This window comes from Filicampus tigris, chromosome 19, assembly GCF_054856515.1.
Source record: "Filicampus tigris isolate MCC_2025a chromosome 19, RoL_Ftig_1.0, whole genome shotgun sequence".
Taxonomy (NCBI): Eukaryota; Metazoa; Chordata; class Actinopteri; order Syngnathiformes; family Syngnathidae; genus Filicampus; species Filicampus tigris.
This window is the reverse complement of record NC_141235.1, coordinates 9,377,096-9,393,155: the sequence shown is the minus strand read 5'-3', so window position 1 is coordinate 9,393,155 and position 16,060 is coordinate 9,377,096. Positions and strand designations below refer to the sequence as shown.

Sequence of the window (16,060 nt, the reverse complement as noted above, 5' to 3'; positions counted from 1 at the left end):
TATATATATATATGTGTATGGCTGTAATCGAAAAAAGACGGTGACATTTTACAGTTGCCTTTTATATGGGTCATAGCTCTTGAGGAGAACATGTCATATAACATGCGTCGGTACAAGTGAATCATTTGCAGGTGTACATGCAGCCTAAATTCCGAAGAGGATTAATGAGCTGTCACAGCGCCACTGTGTTCATTTTTGTCTCAAAACATTTCTCAAAAGCAGCTCCCAGACAGTGTGCTAGCCACAAAACACCTACAGCTCCTTGCAATATTTTTACTTCGGTCAGAACAGTCGGTTTAACGAAAACTAACTAAATAAGTACAACTAAAATGGGAAAAACATTTGCGTTAACAAAGTAAAATAAAAACGAAAATGCTTTTTAAAAATTGAAAACAGAAACTACATTTAATTTACAAAACCAACTAACACATAACCATAACTATAGCACAAATGTCCTTTGATTTCATCTTTGTCACTGAATATAATACATGAGCTTTAAAGGTTTATTTTGAATGTATTTATTTCGGGATTGCTGAACGACCGTACAGAGGAAGGAAGGTCAAACAGTTGTTTGAGAATTGTAGTTTACTTTATTACACGATACTTATAATCAACAAACAATCCATATTAAAAAAAAAAAAAAACTAGTATTAAAACGAATAAAAAATAAAGTATTTTTGAAAATATAAATACCTATACAAACTAACAAACGCGCTCTAAAAAAATAATTAAAACTGACTTTCAAAAACAAAAGTCAGAACAAAATAAAAACTACCTATAATGACGAATCCAAAACTGTTATAAACTTGTCTCCAAATGACTATATATTGACAAGTGATATTTAAATATGAATAAATGTGTGCATATACCGGTGTAAAGGTGGCACGCTGTCGATGGTCTTGAGGCTGCCGCGTGTGGACACCACGTTGAAGCTGTCCGTGCAGTCGCAGGAGACGTGGAGGTAGTACTTGGGGTGACGGTTTTCCACCACCACGATGAGCCCCGCCCAGCCATGCGTCAAATAGTAGCATGTCATGCCCTCACGGCCCTGATAAGACACAAAAATTGTGAAAAATTCTGATGGTGTAAGGATTATAATGCTTATAATTATGCAAATTTCATTAAAAAAATAAAATAAAATAATCCCCTGTCCTTGCTGTTATGACATCCACTGTGTGATGTACGCACACTCATGGTTTACAACGAGGCGCTCTAAGCCGGCGGGCTATCTGAAGGGAAGACGACACATTTGCAAAAAAAGGGTTCAAGTTCTTATATCGTGGGGAGGGGCAGATCATGATCCCGTTCTTTGCGTGTTTTCAGATATTACCTTCAAATATGTCTTGTGTATTTAGAAAGAAATTTCTGAATTCACAGGGTCTTTCGTATATGCCAAATATACAAAAGAAGGAAAAAAAAAAAAAAAGGTTTCCTACAGGCTTCACTTGCGTTAACATCTTTTATGACTGCCCCAGAAAATATATTCAAATACAGCCAATTACTGGCATCCATGTAGTGCCTGACACACTCCAGAGAGATCGGCCCACCTGCTGTGTCGAGAGCTGAATGATCGAACAAAATTACAGTATATTGTATATTTTTTCAAAAGCGCTGTCAGAAAAAAAAAAAAAAAATCCCCAGTAAATGTGACAGTGCCTCAAGGAAAGACAGAAGCGATGCTCTTGATGCAAAACACTGACTATTCGTGCACAAAAAACATTTAAGTACCTCGTGTCTTTCGCCTTTGTTTTCCGTCAGGAGGATGATGGCGTCAGCCAGCGTGGTGGCGGCCGCCTCCACCTGCTCCACCATCACCTGTCTGGAGCTGTAGATGGCCAGGATGTAGCCAGGGAAGTCCTGACTGGGCCGCCGCTGGGCTCCACTGGTTGGACTGGAGACTGGGGGGGGGGACAGAAGGAAACCGTGATCAAGTTGGTTTGGAATTAAAAATTGCGAATCAAAAAGATTCGGATGACAAAGTCCTCCAACCAGACACAAACATTTATTACAAGTTAAGTCAATAAGTCAATAGTGAATGACTTGGGTCTTATTAGTCCCTCTACACACATGGACAAAACTGTTCGTACCCCTGTGTTAATGGAGCTTAAATTTCTGAATATGTGCAACTGCAGTCAAGGGAACATCAAACTGCTTAGAGATACTCTATAGCCTTTACCCTTAACATGCTTATCTATAATTTTCTTTCTAAACTCCTGTTAACTCTCTCCTTTGCTTCCTCTGCTCCATGTTTAGTGTGGTACACACCATGTCAACAAAGAGCACACTAACTACAAGTCACGACTAGTCACAGATCTATCGAAAATCTTCAAAATACCTCTAAAAAGAGGCAACGTCTGCACACTTACTGGGCGTGGGCGGCCCTCCCGAACCGCTCACGTTCATCTGCCAGTGGTTAAAAGCGCAGCACACCACGGCGTATTCCCCGGGCTCCAGCATCACATCGCAGCCAACAAACTTCTTCACCGCGCGCTTGCTGTGCGCCAGGAGGCGGCCCAGGGTCAGCTTGTTGCTGCTCCCGAAGGAGGCCCGGAACACCATGATGCACAGGTCCAGCAGGTGACTGTCGGCCGTGTCTGAGCGCCTGATGGAGGAGGAGGTCAAAGTTTTGGGGATCTTAAAAAAAATAAATATCAACTAAATTTGCAGGGTTTTTTTCCCCGCTAAAAATTTCTACTTTGTTTATCTTATTGAATTTTTCACATCACAGTTCATATACGTGACAAAGGTTCGGAAACTATTAACTTTTGAAAATATTATACATAATTATATATTTTTGGGCCTTTATTTATCCACTGCAGTGGTTCATGTTTGTTTACCTGCTTCCCTCCTGGAAGAGAGCAAACTCCAGCGCCGTCCTCTCCAGCACAGTGAGGGCCATGACAGTTACCGGCCCGCTGGCCTTGCTGGGGAAGCATCCCTGAAGCCGCACCTCCTGCCAGTCCGAGTGGATCTTACAAATATCCACCGAGTCAAAGTACCTGCGGGGGAGGAGGAGCGAAGAGACATTGTTCTTTAAAGTCCACATCGAGGCATCAAGAGTGATTGTGTCGTCTTTCATCACTCCTTTTGTTGCAGTCCAGGCAGAGGCGGGCTGCTGGTTTCAGTGGAAAGCCGAGAGATTACGTGTCGGAGGGAAATCAGGCAAAAAGACAGATGGGGTCCTTTGGGCCAAACACATTTTTCAGATGGAGTTGTTCAAAGAGGACAGCTGCCTCGGCCCTCCTGGATTTATTGCAACTCCTATTTTTCTAGACAGGCGGCACATGAATAACAGACCCAAACACACTCTTACACACATACATACATGCATGCGGTGGGTACGGAAAGTATTCAGACCCCTTGAAATGTTTCACTTTCTGTGTCATTGCAGCCATTTGCCAAAATGAAAAAAAGTTCATTTTATTTCTCATTAATGTACACTCAGCACCCCAAAAAACAGAAATGTATAAATATTTACATATCTATTAAAAAAGAAAAACTGAAATATCATATGGTTATAAGTATTCGAACCCTGTGCTCAGTATTGAGTAGACGCACCCTTTTGAGCTAGTACAGCCATGAGTTTTCTTGGGAATGATGCAGTTTTTTTACATCTGGATTTGGGGATCCCCTGCCATTCTTCCTTGCAGATCCTCTCCAATTCTGTCAAGTTGGATGGTGAGCGCTGGTGGACAGCCATTTTCAGGTCTCTCCAGAGATGCTCGATTGGGTTTAGATCAAGGCTTTGGCTTCAGTTGTTCTGAAGCCACTCCTTTTGTTATTTTCGTTGTGTTAATCGGGTCGTAGTCATGTTGGGAGGTGAACAAGGTCCTGAGCACTCTGGAAGAGGTTTTCTTATATAGACCTATCCAAATGAAGTCCAATCAGTTTAATTAAAGACAGCTGGAATCCAATAAAGCAGCAGAACCATCTCAAGGAGGATCAGAAGAAATGGACAGCATGTAAGTTAAATATGAAGGTCGCTGCAAAGGGTCTGAATACTTATGACCATATGATATTTCTTTTTTCATAAATTTACACCAAAAAAAAAAAAATCGACATTTCTGTTTTTTTCTGACAAGACGGGGAGCTGAGTGTACATTAATGAGAAATAAAATCAACTTTTTTTATTTTGGCAAATGGCTGCAATAACACAGAAAGCGAAACATTTAATTCCTTCACACCTGTGAAGGAATATTTTCAAATAAAAAATAGGCAGCACAGTGCAGAAGTGCTTAGCATGTCTGCTTGACCATGCAGAGGTTTAAACCACTACTGCAAAAAAAAAAATTAACTGTTTATTTTCTTTTTGTTTACTAATATACTAAATATTCAATGTGTTGTTTAAAAAAACACACTGTATTCAAAGGATGAAATATTGTTATATTATGTCAGATAGATCAAAAGTGTAAATTTTAGATTTGCAATTGCAATAGCGCTATATTTTCCCTCAAGGTTATCATACAGTCAGAACGTGACACTGACTTTCGTGTATATAAAATGGATGGATGGATATTCCACATTGCTAATGAAATTGCTCTACTTCATGATGCAACATTTAAACTGTATGTCACTGAAAGATAATTGAAAAAAAAAACAAACAAGAAACTACAAGAGTAAAAACATCCTGGTTCCACACTTCTGGAATGAGGGCATTTTGTGCGTGTTAACACAACAACAACAACAGTGTCGTTCAGTTTGGTGCCAAAACCAGATGGTGAGTAAAATCCACAGAGGCATGAGCTTACTAAACGCACAGTCACATGACACGTGTCCATCACGGTGGACTCAGATGACATTTGGAGAGTCCCTCTCCGCGATTCTCGGCAAACGAAAGCGTTGACATTTGAAACGGCTTGTGTCGAGCACGTCTTTTCCTCAGATGAACCATGCCCAGCTGGAAATTCATCCATTTTACATTTGCGAACAGCTGCACGCCTGGAATCAAGACAAAGTGTGTGTTTGGCAGCCACCGCGGCTCACATTTGATAAGCATCAAAATATCAGCGCAGCCGTCGCACTGCTGAGCGCGGTGATTGACTGTGGTGCAGAGTGCAAACACCACAGCATGAGGCCATGATAACTTGAGTGCTGACAAAATATCCTGTTATGAGATGATGGTCGATGAGCTGTAATGATTCCTGGGGGCCACAAGGGAGAGTAAAGGGGAGGCAAAAGTGATTGGAGGCTAGTTTGAAATAGAATGGAATTGCAGAAGTAGAACAGCACTCAGTGGAGTGTCCACCTCTGTCAGGATTCAACATTCAGAACAAAGTGCACACCCGAGTACACTAACGTTCGGATCCGACATACAGGTATTATCACTATGGATTATGTATATATATATGCCCCCCGTGAGCCGTCACCTTATCGTGGTGGAGGGGTTTGCGCGCCCCAATGATCCTAGGAGCTACGTTGTCTGGGGCTTTATGCCCCTGGTAGGGTCACCCATGGCAAACAGGTCCTAGGTGAGGGACCAGACTAAGCACGGCTCAAAATGACCCCTTATGATGAGAAAAATTAATGGACCACGTTTTCCCTCGCCCGGACGCGGGTCACCGGGGCCCCCTTCTGGAGCCAGGCCTGGAGGTGGGGCTCGACGGCGAGCGCCTGGTGGCCGGGCCTGCACCCATGGGGCCCGGCCGGGCTCAGCCCGAAAAGGATACGTGGGTCCCCCTTCCCATGGGCTCACCACTGGTGGGAGGGGCCAAAGGGGTCGGGTGCCGTGTGAGCTGGGCGGCGGCGGAAGACGGGGACCTTGGCGGTCCGATCCCCGGCAGCAAAAACTAGCTCTTGGGACATGGAATGTCACCTCTCTGGCAGGGAAGGAGCCTGAGCTGGTGTGTGAGGCTGAGAGGTTCCGATTAGATATAGTCGGGCTCACCTCCACGCACAGCTTGGGTTCTGGTCCCAGTCCTCTCGAGAGGGGTTGGACACTCTTCCACTCTGGAGTTGCCCAGGGTGAGAGGCGCCGAGCAGGTGTGGGCATACTTATTGCCCCCCGGCTTGGCGCCTGTACATTGGGGTTTACCCCGGTGGGCGAGAGGGTAGCCTCCCTCCGCCTGAGGGTGGGGGGACGGGTCCTGACTGTTGTTTGTGCTTATGCACCAAACGGCAGCGCAGAGTACCCACCCTTTTTGGAGTCCTTGGAGGGTGTGCTGGAGGGCGCTCCACCTGGGGACTCCATCGTTCTGCTGGGGGACTTCAATGCTCATGTGGGCAATGACAGTGAGACCTGGAGAGGTGTGATTGGGAGGAACGGCCCCCCCGATCTGAACCCGAGCGGTGTTCGGTTACTGGACTTCTGTGCTCATCACGGATTGTCCATAACGAACACCATGTTCAAGCATAAGGGTGTCCATATGTGCACTTGGCACCAGGATACCCTAGGCCGCAGTTCGATGATCGACTTTGTAGTCGTATCATCAGACTTGCGGCCGCATGTTTTGGACACTCGGGTGAAGAGAGGGGCGGAGCTGTCAACTGATCACCATCTGGTGGTGAGTTGGCTCCGATGGTGGGGGAAGATGCCGGTCCGACCTGGCAGACCCAAACGTATTGTGAGGGTTTGCTGGGAACGTCTGGCAGAATCCCCTGTCAGAAGGAGTTTCAACTCCCACCTCCGGCAGAACTTTTCCCACGTCCCGGGGGAGGCGGGGGACATCGAGTCCGAGTGGACCATGTTTCGTGCCTCCATTGTTGAGGCGGCCGATCGGAGCTGCGGCCGCAAGGTGGTCGGTGCCTGTCGTGGCGGCAATCCCCGAACCCGCTGGTGGACACCAGCGGTAAGGGATGCTGTCCAGCTGAAGAAGGAGTCCTATCGGGCCTTTTTGGCCTGCGGGACCCCGGAGGCAGCTGACGGGTACCGGCAGGCCAAGCGGAATGCGGCTCTGGCGGTTGCTGAGGCAAAAACCCGGGTGTGGGAGGAGTTCGGGGAGGCCATGGAAAATGACTTCCGGACGGCTTCGAGGAAATTCTGGTCCACCATCCGGCGTCTCAGGAGGGGGAAGCAGTGCACCATTAACACTGTTTATAGTGGAGATGGGGTGCTGCTGACCTCAACTCGGGACGTTGTGGGTCGGTGGGGAGAGTACTTCGAAGACCTCCTCAATTCCACCGACACGCCTTCCACTGAGGAAGCAGAGCCTGGAGACTCTGAGGTGGGCTCTCCTATCTCTGGGGTTGAAGTCACCGAGGTAGTCAAAAAGCTCCTCGGTGGCAAAGCCCCAGGGGTGGATGAGATCCGCCCGGAGTTCATAAAGGCTCTGGATGTTGAGGGGCTGTCATGGTTGACACGTCTCTTCAACATCGCGTGGACATCGGGGACAGTGCCTCTGGATTGGCAGACCGGGGTGGTGGTCCCCCTTTTTAAGAAGGGGGACCGGAGGGTGTGCTCCAATTACAGAGGGATCACACTCCTCAGCCTCCCCGGCAAGGTCTATTCAGGGGTGCTGGAGAGGAGGGTCCGTCGGAAGGTCGAATCCCGGATTCAGGAGGAGCAATGTGGTTTTCGTCCTGGCCGTGGAACAGTGGACCAGCTCTACACCCTCAGCAGGGTCCTCGAGGGTGCATGGGAGTTTGCCCAACCGGTCTACATGTGTTTTGTGGACTTGGAGAAGGCGTTCGACCGTGTCCCTCGGGGAGTTCTGTGGGGGGTGCTTCGGGAGTACGGGGTACCGAGCCCCCTGATAAGGGCTGTCCGGTCCCTGTACCACCGATGCCAGAGTTTGGTCCGAATTGCCGGCAGTAAGTCGGATTCGTTTCCTGTGGGCGTTGGACTCCGCCAAGGCTGCCCTTTGTCACCGATTCTGTTCATAACCTTTATGGACAGAATTTCTAGGCGCAGCCGAGGTGTCGAGGGGGTCCGGTTTGGTGGCCTCAGTATTGCATCTCTGCTTTTTGCAGATGATGTAGTACTGTTGGCTTCTTCAAGCCGCGATCTCCAACTCTCGCTGGAGCGGTTCGCAGCCGAGTGTGAAACGGTCGGAATGAAGATCAGCACCTCCAAATCTGAGACCATGGTCCTCAGTCGGAAAAGGGTGGCGTGCCCTCTCCAGGTCGGGGATGAGATTCTGCCCCAAGTGGAGGAGTTCAAGTATCTTGGGGTCTTGTTCACGAGTGAGGGTAAGATGGAACGGGAGATCGACAGGCGGATCGGTGCAGCGTCTGCTGTGATGCGGACCCTGTATCGGTCTGTCGTGGTGAAGAAGGAGCTTAGCCGAAAGGCGAAGCTCTCAATTTACCGGTCGATCTACGTTCCTACTCTCACCTATGGTCATGAGCTGTGGGTCATGACCGAAAGAACAAGATCTCGGATACAAGCGGCCGAAATGGGTTTCCTTCGCAGGGTGTCTGGGCTCTCCCTTAGAGATAGGGTGAGAAGTTCGGCCATCCGGGAGGGACTCAGAGTCGAGCCGCTGCTCCTCCGCGTCGAGAGGAGCCAGTTGAGGTGGCTCGGGCATCTGATTAGGATGCCTCCTGGACGCCTCCCTGGTGAGGTGTTCCGGGCATGTCCCACCGGCAGGAGACCCCGAGGACGACCCAGAACACGCTGGAGAGACTATGTCTCCCGGCTTGCCTGGGAACGCCTTGGGATCCTTCCGGAAGAGCTGGAGGATGTTGCTGGGGAGAGGGAAGTCTGGGCTTCCCTGCTGAAGCTGCTGCCTCCGCGACCCGACTTCGGATAAGCGGGAGATAATGGATGGATGGATGGATGGATTATGTATATGCTCTTGCCAGAGAACTCACACGCAGTACTAAATACAGATGAAAAAATATATACACGCATTTTTTTCATGTGTTTTTAAACTTTACTGTAAATGAGAGAAAAAAAAATAAAAATCTGACCTCTCTGGCCCCATTATGTACCTAAAATTCAAGTGAAGTAACACGAAATTAGCAACAATTCCACTCGACAGGTAAGTTTATCACCTCTTGTTGATTTTGAAATTATATTACATTCCCCCCAAAAAACAACGTATCACCCTAATATTTACTTTTATACTGTAGGATCACTTCATTACGAATAAGTCATGCTACAAAGCCTTGGCTAACGGCGGCTTGTTTAGTGTTAGCTTTGTATTGCTAGCGCTGCTATTTTGTTGAAGCTAGATATGCTTTGGTCAGAGACTCGATTGGGGGAGGGATTAATCAAGTGAGGCTACATTCAAATCTTACTAGCTCTTTTAAGTAAAATTAAAAATTTACAAATATTGATTCCATTTCTGGAAATGGTGTAAATGCAAGTAAAAAAAAAATCTGACCAAAGGAAAACTCAAGTCATGTACAAATACCTAAAAAACTGACTTCATTCAGTAATGAAGTATTTGCAATTTGTTGTATCCCCCCACTGGTTCTTACTTGATGAAATCGGTGTACTCCATCCAGAAGACGCCCTCGCTGCTCCCATGCGCCATCAATTCGTGACGCAGGTGCTGAGGCCAATCCGTCCACTCATCCGACCAGCTGCCATTCCATGAGAATCGACCCCACGGGTTGCGGAGTCGCAACAGCCTGGGAAGCGGGATCCAAAAGATCAACAATTTTAAAAAAGGTATGTTGACTGCGGGCTCACACTGTTAGTCATTGATGATTTTATGTACCTATTTCCAGCCTTACTACTTCCAAATAAAAAGCTCCAAAATATACTAAAAAAAAACACACGCTCCCCGGAACCTGCAGGTGAGCAGCCGCTCCAAAATCTTGCTTTTCATGTCCTCTGGCTTTGCGCAGAAGGGGGCTCAGTGCCATTTTGGATCAAGCGCTGCCACTCCACTTGCTTTATGGCAGCAAATTAAAGTGTGTGGGCTCTTCAGAAAATGACATCTGAGAATTTTTTTCCTTTTTTAAGCTACTCTCGACTTACTCTCACAGGTTGAAGAAGCCTCCATTGTGTGTTATCACGGCAACCCCCAACCCATCGCCCGATCAAAAGGACCACGCTGCGGTAAAAGGTGCACCTGCTCTCTATTTGTATCCAGCCCCTCCCTCCTTTCTCTACCCTCGGCGAGCGCATTCACAAAAAGCTCTGTTTGATCCATTTTAAAACAAGACAAAAAAAAGTTGATATTATGATAAATAATTCAATTGTAATACACTCCGAATGTAGGCCAAGGCGAGATTAGAGACTAATGTTAAAAAAATACTTAAAGATTTGTACAAAGCTTAAGTGAGCAAAACCTACTGTATGATTCATTGGTCTTTTTTAACTTTGCGCATTAATGAGAGGCATATACGAAGGGAATGTGTGCACTCCACACCGGGGACACTTTAAAAATGCATTTTGTAAGTGGAGAGGCACTTAAACTTGAGGGAATCTTTTGTTCATGACTGACTTCAAGGACACAAAATTCCAAATACAAGATGCACATGTTAATGGGCTCCCATCTAAAAAGGAGGTGATATTTAAAAAAAAAAAAAAAAAAAGTTTTTTTTTTTTTTTTTTTCATTGTCTGTGGTGCACCCCTCTGAACGATTTGATCCAAGATGAGTTAGTACCTGTATCCTTGGACATCTCGGACATCCAAAATGGAGTAGGCGTGGCGAGGCCGCAGACCCAGAGATTCGTAGACTGCGTCATCTACCTTCATGTTGCCTCCTCCACACGAGGCGCCCATCAGAAACCTGTGCGAAAACATCTGTCAGATGCCACTACGTCTTGGCATATACAATGTACTTATCTGTATTGGGAGAAAAGAAAAAAAAAAAAAGCGCGGGCAGACGAATCAGCCAGCAAAAATACTCCTCCACTTTGTTGATGAACCTAATCCGTTTGGCCAACAGTATGCGCTCTCATGGCAGGGACGGCTGGTCCGCTTTGATTTATTAAAACATACTGCAGCTTGTCTGACAGACGGGCGCCAGGCTGGCTGCAGATCACTGAGCCACTTTGGGGCTCCACTAGTTTGTCTGGTGTTGCTTTGAAAGCGCACATATCAAAGTGGTAATAACAGGAGAGCTTCCATTACTGACGTACTGAAAGCAGATTGAAAAACCTCTTCAAGTGTCTCTACCGTATGTGGTAATACCCCCTCACTCCTGACAGTCCTATAGGAATAATTCTCAATTTGAGGTTCCCAGGGGTGCGCGAGCCATGACTTTGAGGTCCGCAAAATAATTTGCGATACAGTTTTATGTTGCATCAATAAAAATAAAGTGCATGCCTACGTCGTGGAAGCAGCAAGCCAATAAAGTAACTACTACCACTTTGGACCAATTAAAAGCTTTGACGTGACTATGACGCATCATTACTTAAAATCTACCAGTTTGATCCATAATTCTGACAACAAATTTTCTTACATTTTCTTCAATTCTAAGTTTTTAATAAGAACTAATTATATGAACAAATGTAAAAACACTTATTACGTGAATGGTTTTGTATAATATAAACGCAAGGTAGAAATGATAGACAGAAGCGATGATGATAACTTCCACAACATTCCAAGGAAATTACAATGTCCCATCACTGGTGGACTATTCTTAGAACAGTGGTGACCTTTCCTTAAAAAAAAAACCAAACCAACAAAAAAAATCTGAATTTGCTATCATGACATTGCCTTTCTTTCTTGAAAATAGGGAACTTTTTGATTCCATTAATATTTAGGGGTACACATATGTTTGTCGTTAGGATTATGAGGGAATTCTAGGAAACCATTTTGAGAACATTTTGTTCAACTCTCAAAATAACATTTTACCCTGCTTCCTTGGAGCTGAGCATCTTGGCCCAGATCAGGTCCGTATCGATGGGCTCCTCCCGCGGGTTGGTGGAGCTGACCTGCAGCATCAGCGAATCGCACGGAGCCCCGGTCAGTGTGGCCAAGCCCTCGATGGCGCGCCCTGCCTGCAAGGCAAAGTAGGAGCCGTGGAGTTTGGCCAGGGCCTTCTCGATGAGCGCCACCCACAGCTGCTTCCTCTGGGCCTGGAACGACCACAGACAAAGTGTCAAATTTTGGACAGTCCTGGATAGAGGCGCAGAGCATTCGATTGTCAGACTGCTTCTTGTTGTCCTCAGAGATGGAAAGTAATAAAGTACAGTACAAATACCGCCTTACTGTCATAAGTGTCATTAAGTATATATTAGTACTTACACACCTGACAGTCAAGGCATCTGCAAAGCCTATTAAAATCATACAAAAAAAATATCAAACGTAACGCATTTAAACGCCTTACCTTCAAACAGTGCTTCACAGACTCATCCATTTATTTAAGAGACACGTTTCTAAACAATGATGACAACTATGGAAATCGAATATGACTGAATATAAAAAGACAATTAATAGATTTGTGTTTTACTGTAGCCAAGTAAACAGTGAAAACCATCATTAAAGTAACAAATGATTAACATTGTGTGAGTGTGTCGGTACACTAACAATCGCATTCATGTTTGCCTTCAGGGGTCACGATCCGGTGAGAGTAAGACTATAAAAAGCCCGTCAGAAGGTGAACACCCCGCTTCTATCCTTTCATCTTTAATACCCTCCGAGAGCTTGAAAAGGACAACTGCCAGACAAAAAATATGCCAAACAGTCTTTTCCTGCAACCTTTTGGATAATCTCTCTGCATATCTCGTTATGCGATTATTTGTGCAGACTAGCCGCATCCGCCAGCATGACTGGTCAGGTTCCTTGTTCGCGACGGACTAACCTGGGAGAAGAGGAGGAAACCGTAGTCATCACAGGGCAGCATGTCGTCCACCAGCACCGTCGTCCACGTCCCGTCTTTGCATAAGCGAACTTGGTAGGCGCCCTCCGTGCAAATAGTCCTGGTGATCATCACCCTCTCTACCAGCTCGGGACGCTCGGCCAACACAGCCAGAGCACTGAGGAACCTGGCGAAAGAGAAAGGAAAAAAAAAAAAGGGAAAGAATGCTAAGTTTATTCAGATAGTACGAAAAAGACCAAACCCTAACCCTAACCCTAACCCAGAAATAAATGAATCATGTTAAAATTAGGAATTGGTATCTCAGTTTTACTAAAATAAAATTCTAAATACATTTCACCGTTTGGCAGTAGCCAGCAGATGCTGAATTTAATTCAGGCTCGACTTAGGTGAGGTCTAGAAATTAGACCAATTACAGCTTATAAACGTATAAATTCACATCAGTCAATATGTAACCAAGAATTGTAGTTTTATTTTTTCCACACACATTTAAAGCGGAAGTCAACCCAAACATATTTTTTTCAAGAATATGTTTCCAGCAGGCCCACTAGTTGAAACATGGCATTCTGATTAATTTTGCGTTTGTGCAATATAAGTTAAGCAGCAAAATGCACTAGTTTTTAGCCATCTCTGGGGGCGGCCATTTTGTCACTTCTGTCGACAGGAAATGACATCACCACTGCTCACAAAGACCAATCACGAATGACCTGTTTTCTGAATCTGAGCTGTGATTGGTCGCTGTGAGCAGTTGTGATGTCATTTTCAGTCGACAGAAGACAAAATGGCCGCCCCCAGAGATGGCTAAAAACGAGTGGATTAATTTATATTCCACAAATGCAAAATTAATCAGAATGCCCTGTTTCAACTAGTGGTCTTGCATAGAACATATTCTTGAAAAAAATGTTTGCGTTGACCCCCTTCTTTAAGTGACATTTAGTTCATTATCTAATATAAAACTATTAAACAGTGTTTCAAAGTTTTGTAAACAATCTTTTTAGATAAACTATTATACAGCTGATATATCGAATATATGCTTTTTTTTCCTTTTTAATACCCCAATATCAGTCACAACATCTGTCCCAAAAATCCCATATTGGTTGAGCTTTTATGGATATCAAACCAGAGAACGACAAAAGTGACATTTGGTGCGGGACTCCAAAATTGCAGGCCTGTTGTAAACTTCAACACAAAGAAAGCAGTGCTTAATCACTCCGCTGCTTTCAACATGATGACAAGTTCTCAACAAGAACTAGTACGCTTTCTTTTGTTACAGCTGAATAGAAGACTTGAATTGGAAGCAATTTTCACATTGTAATTGTTGAAAATGATGGGAAATTATTTGCCAAAGGAACAACACATGCTGCATTAAAATGTAAAATAAAACAGAAAAAAAAAGCCAAAAAACACACAAACAGGAAAAAAAAAAAAATTGCCTGTCCCTAGTTCCTATGCTGTCATCTTATATTAGAGCCGTTTTTTTTTCCGACACGAGTGGTCGGCGCATCTTTACTGTACTTCTATTGGTTGGCTGGCGGGTGCTCGGTTGTTTGCTGGTTTATTAGGACAACTGTGTGTGTGCGTGCGTGTGCGCACGTGTGTGCATGAGAGAGAAAGCAAGAATTTGGGTTACATCCTGTTGAGAGAGAGGATTTGGCTCTAGGGAAGGTTATTTTTGATAAGCTGTGTGCGCTGCCGATGAAACTTGTATCGGGACAACCTTGTTGAGGGACTTTGTTACGTGTAAGTGTGTGTGAGTGCGTGCACACATCACATGTGCACACCCCAAAGGGCGCAAAACAAGGACAGAAAGATAAAGCACATGTCCAGACTTGGGTGAATTATCTTCCTGTCAGGTACATTTGTACATCTTTACACTATGATCTCTCTTTTATTTTTTTTTCCCATTCTTTCTGACAGCATATTTTCTTTGTTATCGTTTTACCGCCTCTTTGTGTTAGTCACCATCGCTCTCTGCTCTATCTTCAAGGCCGAATTCAGTGCTTGTGAAATGCTTTGCAAAGAAAAACAAGACAATTGACTCGAGTCTTTGTCTTTTGCGCTTCATTGGACAGAGCAGAATGTATTACCATTCTCCAGACTCCTCGCCTGCAGCTGTGATAACTTTCACATTTACATAAATAAGGGGAATAAAACCCTAATTATTATTCTATCTTATCACGCTAAAAGATGTTGCATTAGACTTTACAAATGGAGTTTTTTATGTGAGGAAGCGTCACTTATTTGAAAGTGGACGGGATTGCAGTCCTTTACAGAAATGGATGTGTAGTTTACAGATTTTTTTTTTTTATGCACAGTGCACATGGCAATCAAGATCTCCCTCCACAAGTGAAATTACGAAGCCTGAGGAGCGTCCTACTTCCTTGTGATGCGTTCTGACAGCTCACCAGCAGTTTCCCAGCAGCCCTTGGAGGATGTCAGAAGGTCGCGGAGTGCGGAAAACGGACCACTTGACGCCTCGGTCTTTGAAGTTGCTGCATTTGATCTCGTGGGGGCGGAGCCACTTTTTGATTCGCTGCTGCACGCTGTCGCCTTCGGGGAAGCCTACTGATCGAGGTCCGGGGGGGAAACTGTCGTCCACAAAGTTCACTGTGTTCTAATTGAGGGTGAGAAAGGACACAGTCGAGGATGGAGAGTGAAAAGGAGACAAGGAAATGGGCTGGACAACCGGACACACATAACACATATCCCCATGACATTGTGCACTCGCGGTCTACAACGAGACACTCTAAAGAGGCCACGCCAGCTTGAAGCTCTGCTTCATTCGATGGCTGTCAAACCGGACTTTATTTTATTTATTTATTTTTACCCCCTCTTTGCTAGTCCACCTTTCTGTAAGATGCATTTTCGGGCCAAGGCATAGCTATCTAGCTAGCAAATTGCACGGCACGACTGCGCTAGATAACCGCTAAAGTAAAATGCCAACTACCGGCAAGGAAAACTTATTTGATGTCATTTTTTCCCTTGTGCTTTAAGTATCGGCTTCCTTCACGAGTACCCAATACCTTGAAATAAGGCTGTTATCTGTATTTTCCCATCTCTAGATAAAAAATGCTTAAAGCTATATTGCCACACTGTTCAGTCTTTGCATGTTTTCAGCAATTATCTTAAAACATTTAAAATGCATTTAGAAACACATCTCTAAATTCACTTTACAAGGTCTTCAAAGAAAAGAAGGTTAGAGTGATCATTACACAGCAGGAGAACCTTGTACCACCTGGGGGGACAGGACCCAAAAGTGAAAACAAAGAAACGTTTTGACACGTTCACTGCAGAGAAACATATATGCTTGAAAACCTGACCCCGGAAATTAAAGGTCTCTGAAATGAAGCTCCATCTTTACTGCTCACAGCCTCGCTACACAGATAAACAAACAGAACACGAT

The 16,060-nt window shown here is 45.0% G+C and overlaps 1 protein-coding gene across 5 annotated transcripts in view; it reads right to left on the bottom strand.

Annotated features, from left to right (window-relative positions):
- capn15 (calpain 15) overlaps positions 1 to 16,060 on the bottom strand; it is a 36,893-nt gene that overhangs the window by 2,816 nt on the left and 18,017 nt on the right. For 4 of the 5 annotated variants that reach the window (XM_086015842.1, XM_086015843.1, XM_086015844.1 and 1 more), the window contains 9 exons: positions 15,063 to 15,271; positions 12,643 to 12,826; positions 11,694 to 11,917; positions 10,498 to 10,623; positions 9,361 to 9,513; positions 2,838 to 2,999; positions 2,367 to 2,602; positions 1,729 to 1,898; positions 870 to 1,048 (listed from right to left, as the gene is read on the bottom strand). In XM_086015842.1, coding sequence (XP_085871968.1) covers positions 870 to 1,048; positions 1,729 to 1,898; positions 2,367 to 2,602; positions 2,838 to 2,999; positions 9,361 to 9,513; positions 10,498 to 10,623; positions 11,694 to 11,917; positions 12,643 to 12,826; positions 15,063 to 15,271 — 1,643 coding nt within the window. Of the gene's footprint in view, positions 1 to 869; positions 1,049 to 1,728; positions 1,899 to 2,366; positions 2,603 to 2,837; positions 4,939 to 9,360; positions 9,514 to 10,497; positions 10,624 to 11,693; positions 11,918 to 12,642; positions 12,827 to 15,062; positions 15,272 to 16,060 lie in introns of those variants that run through there. The other variant, XM_086015845.1, reaches the window with a different exon arrangement.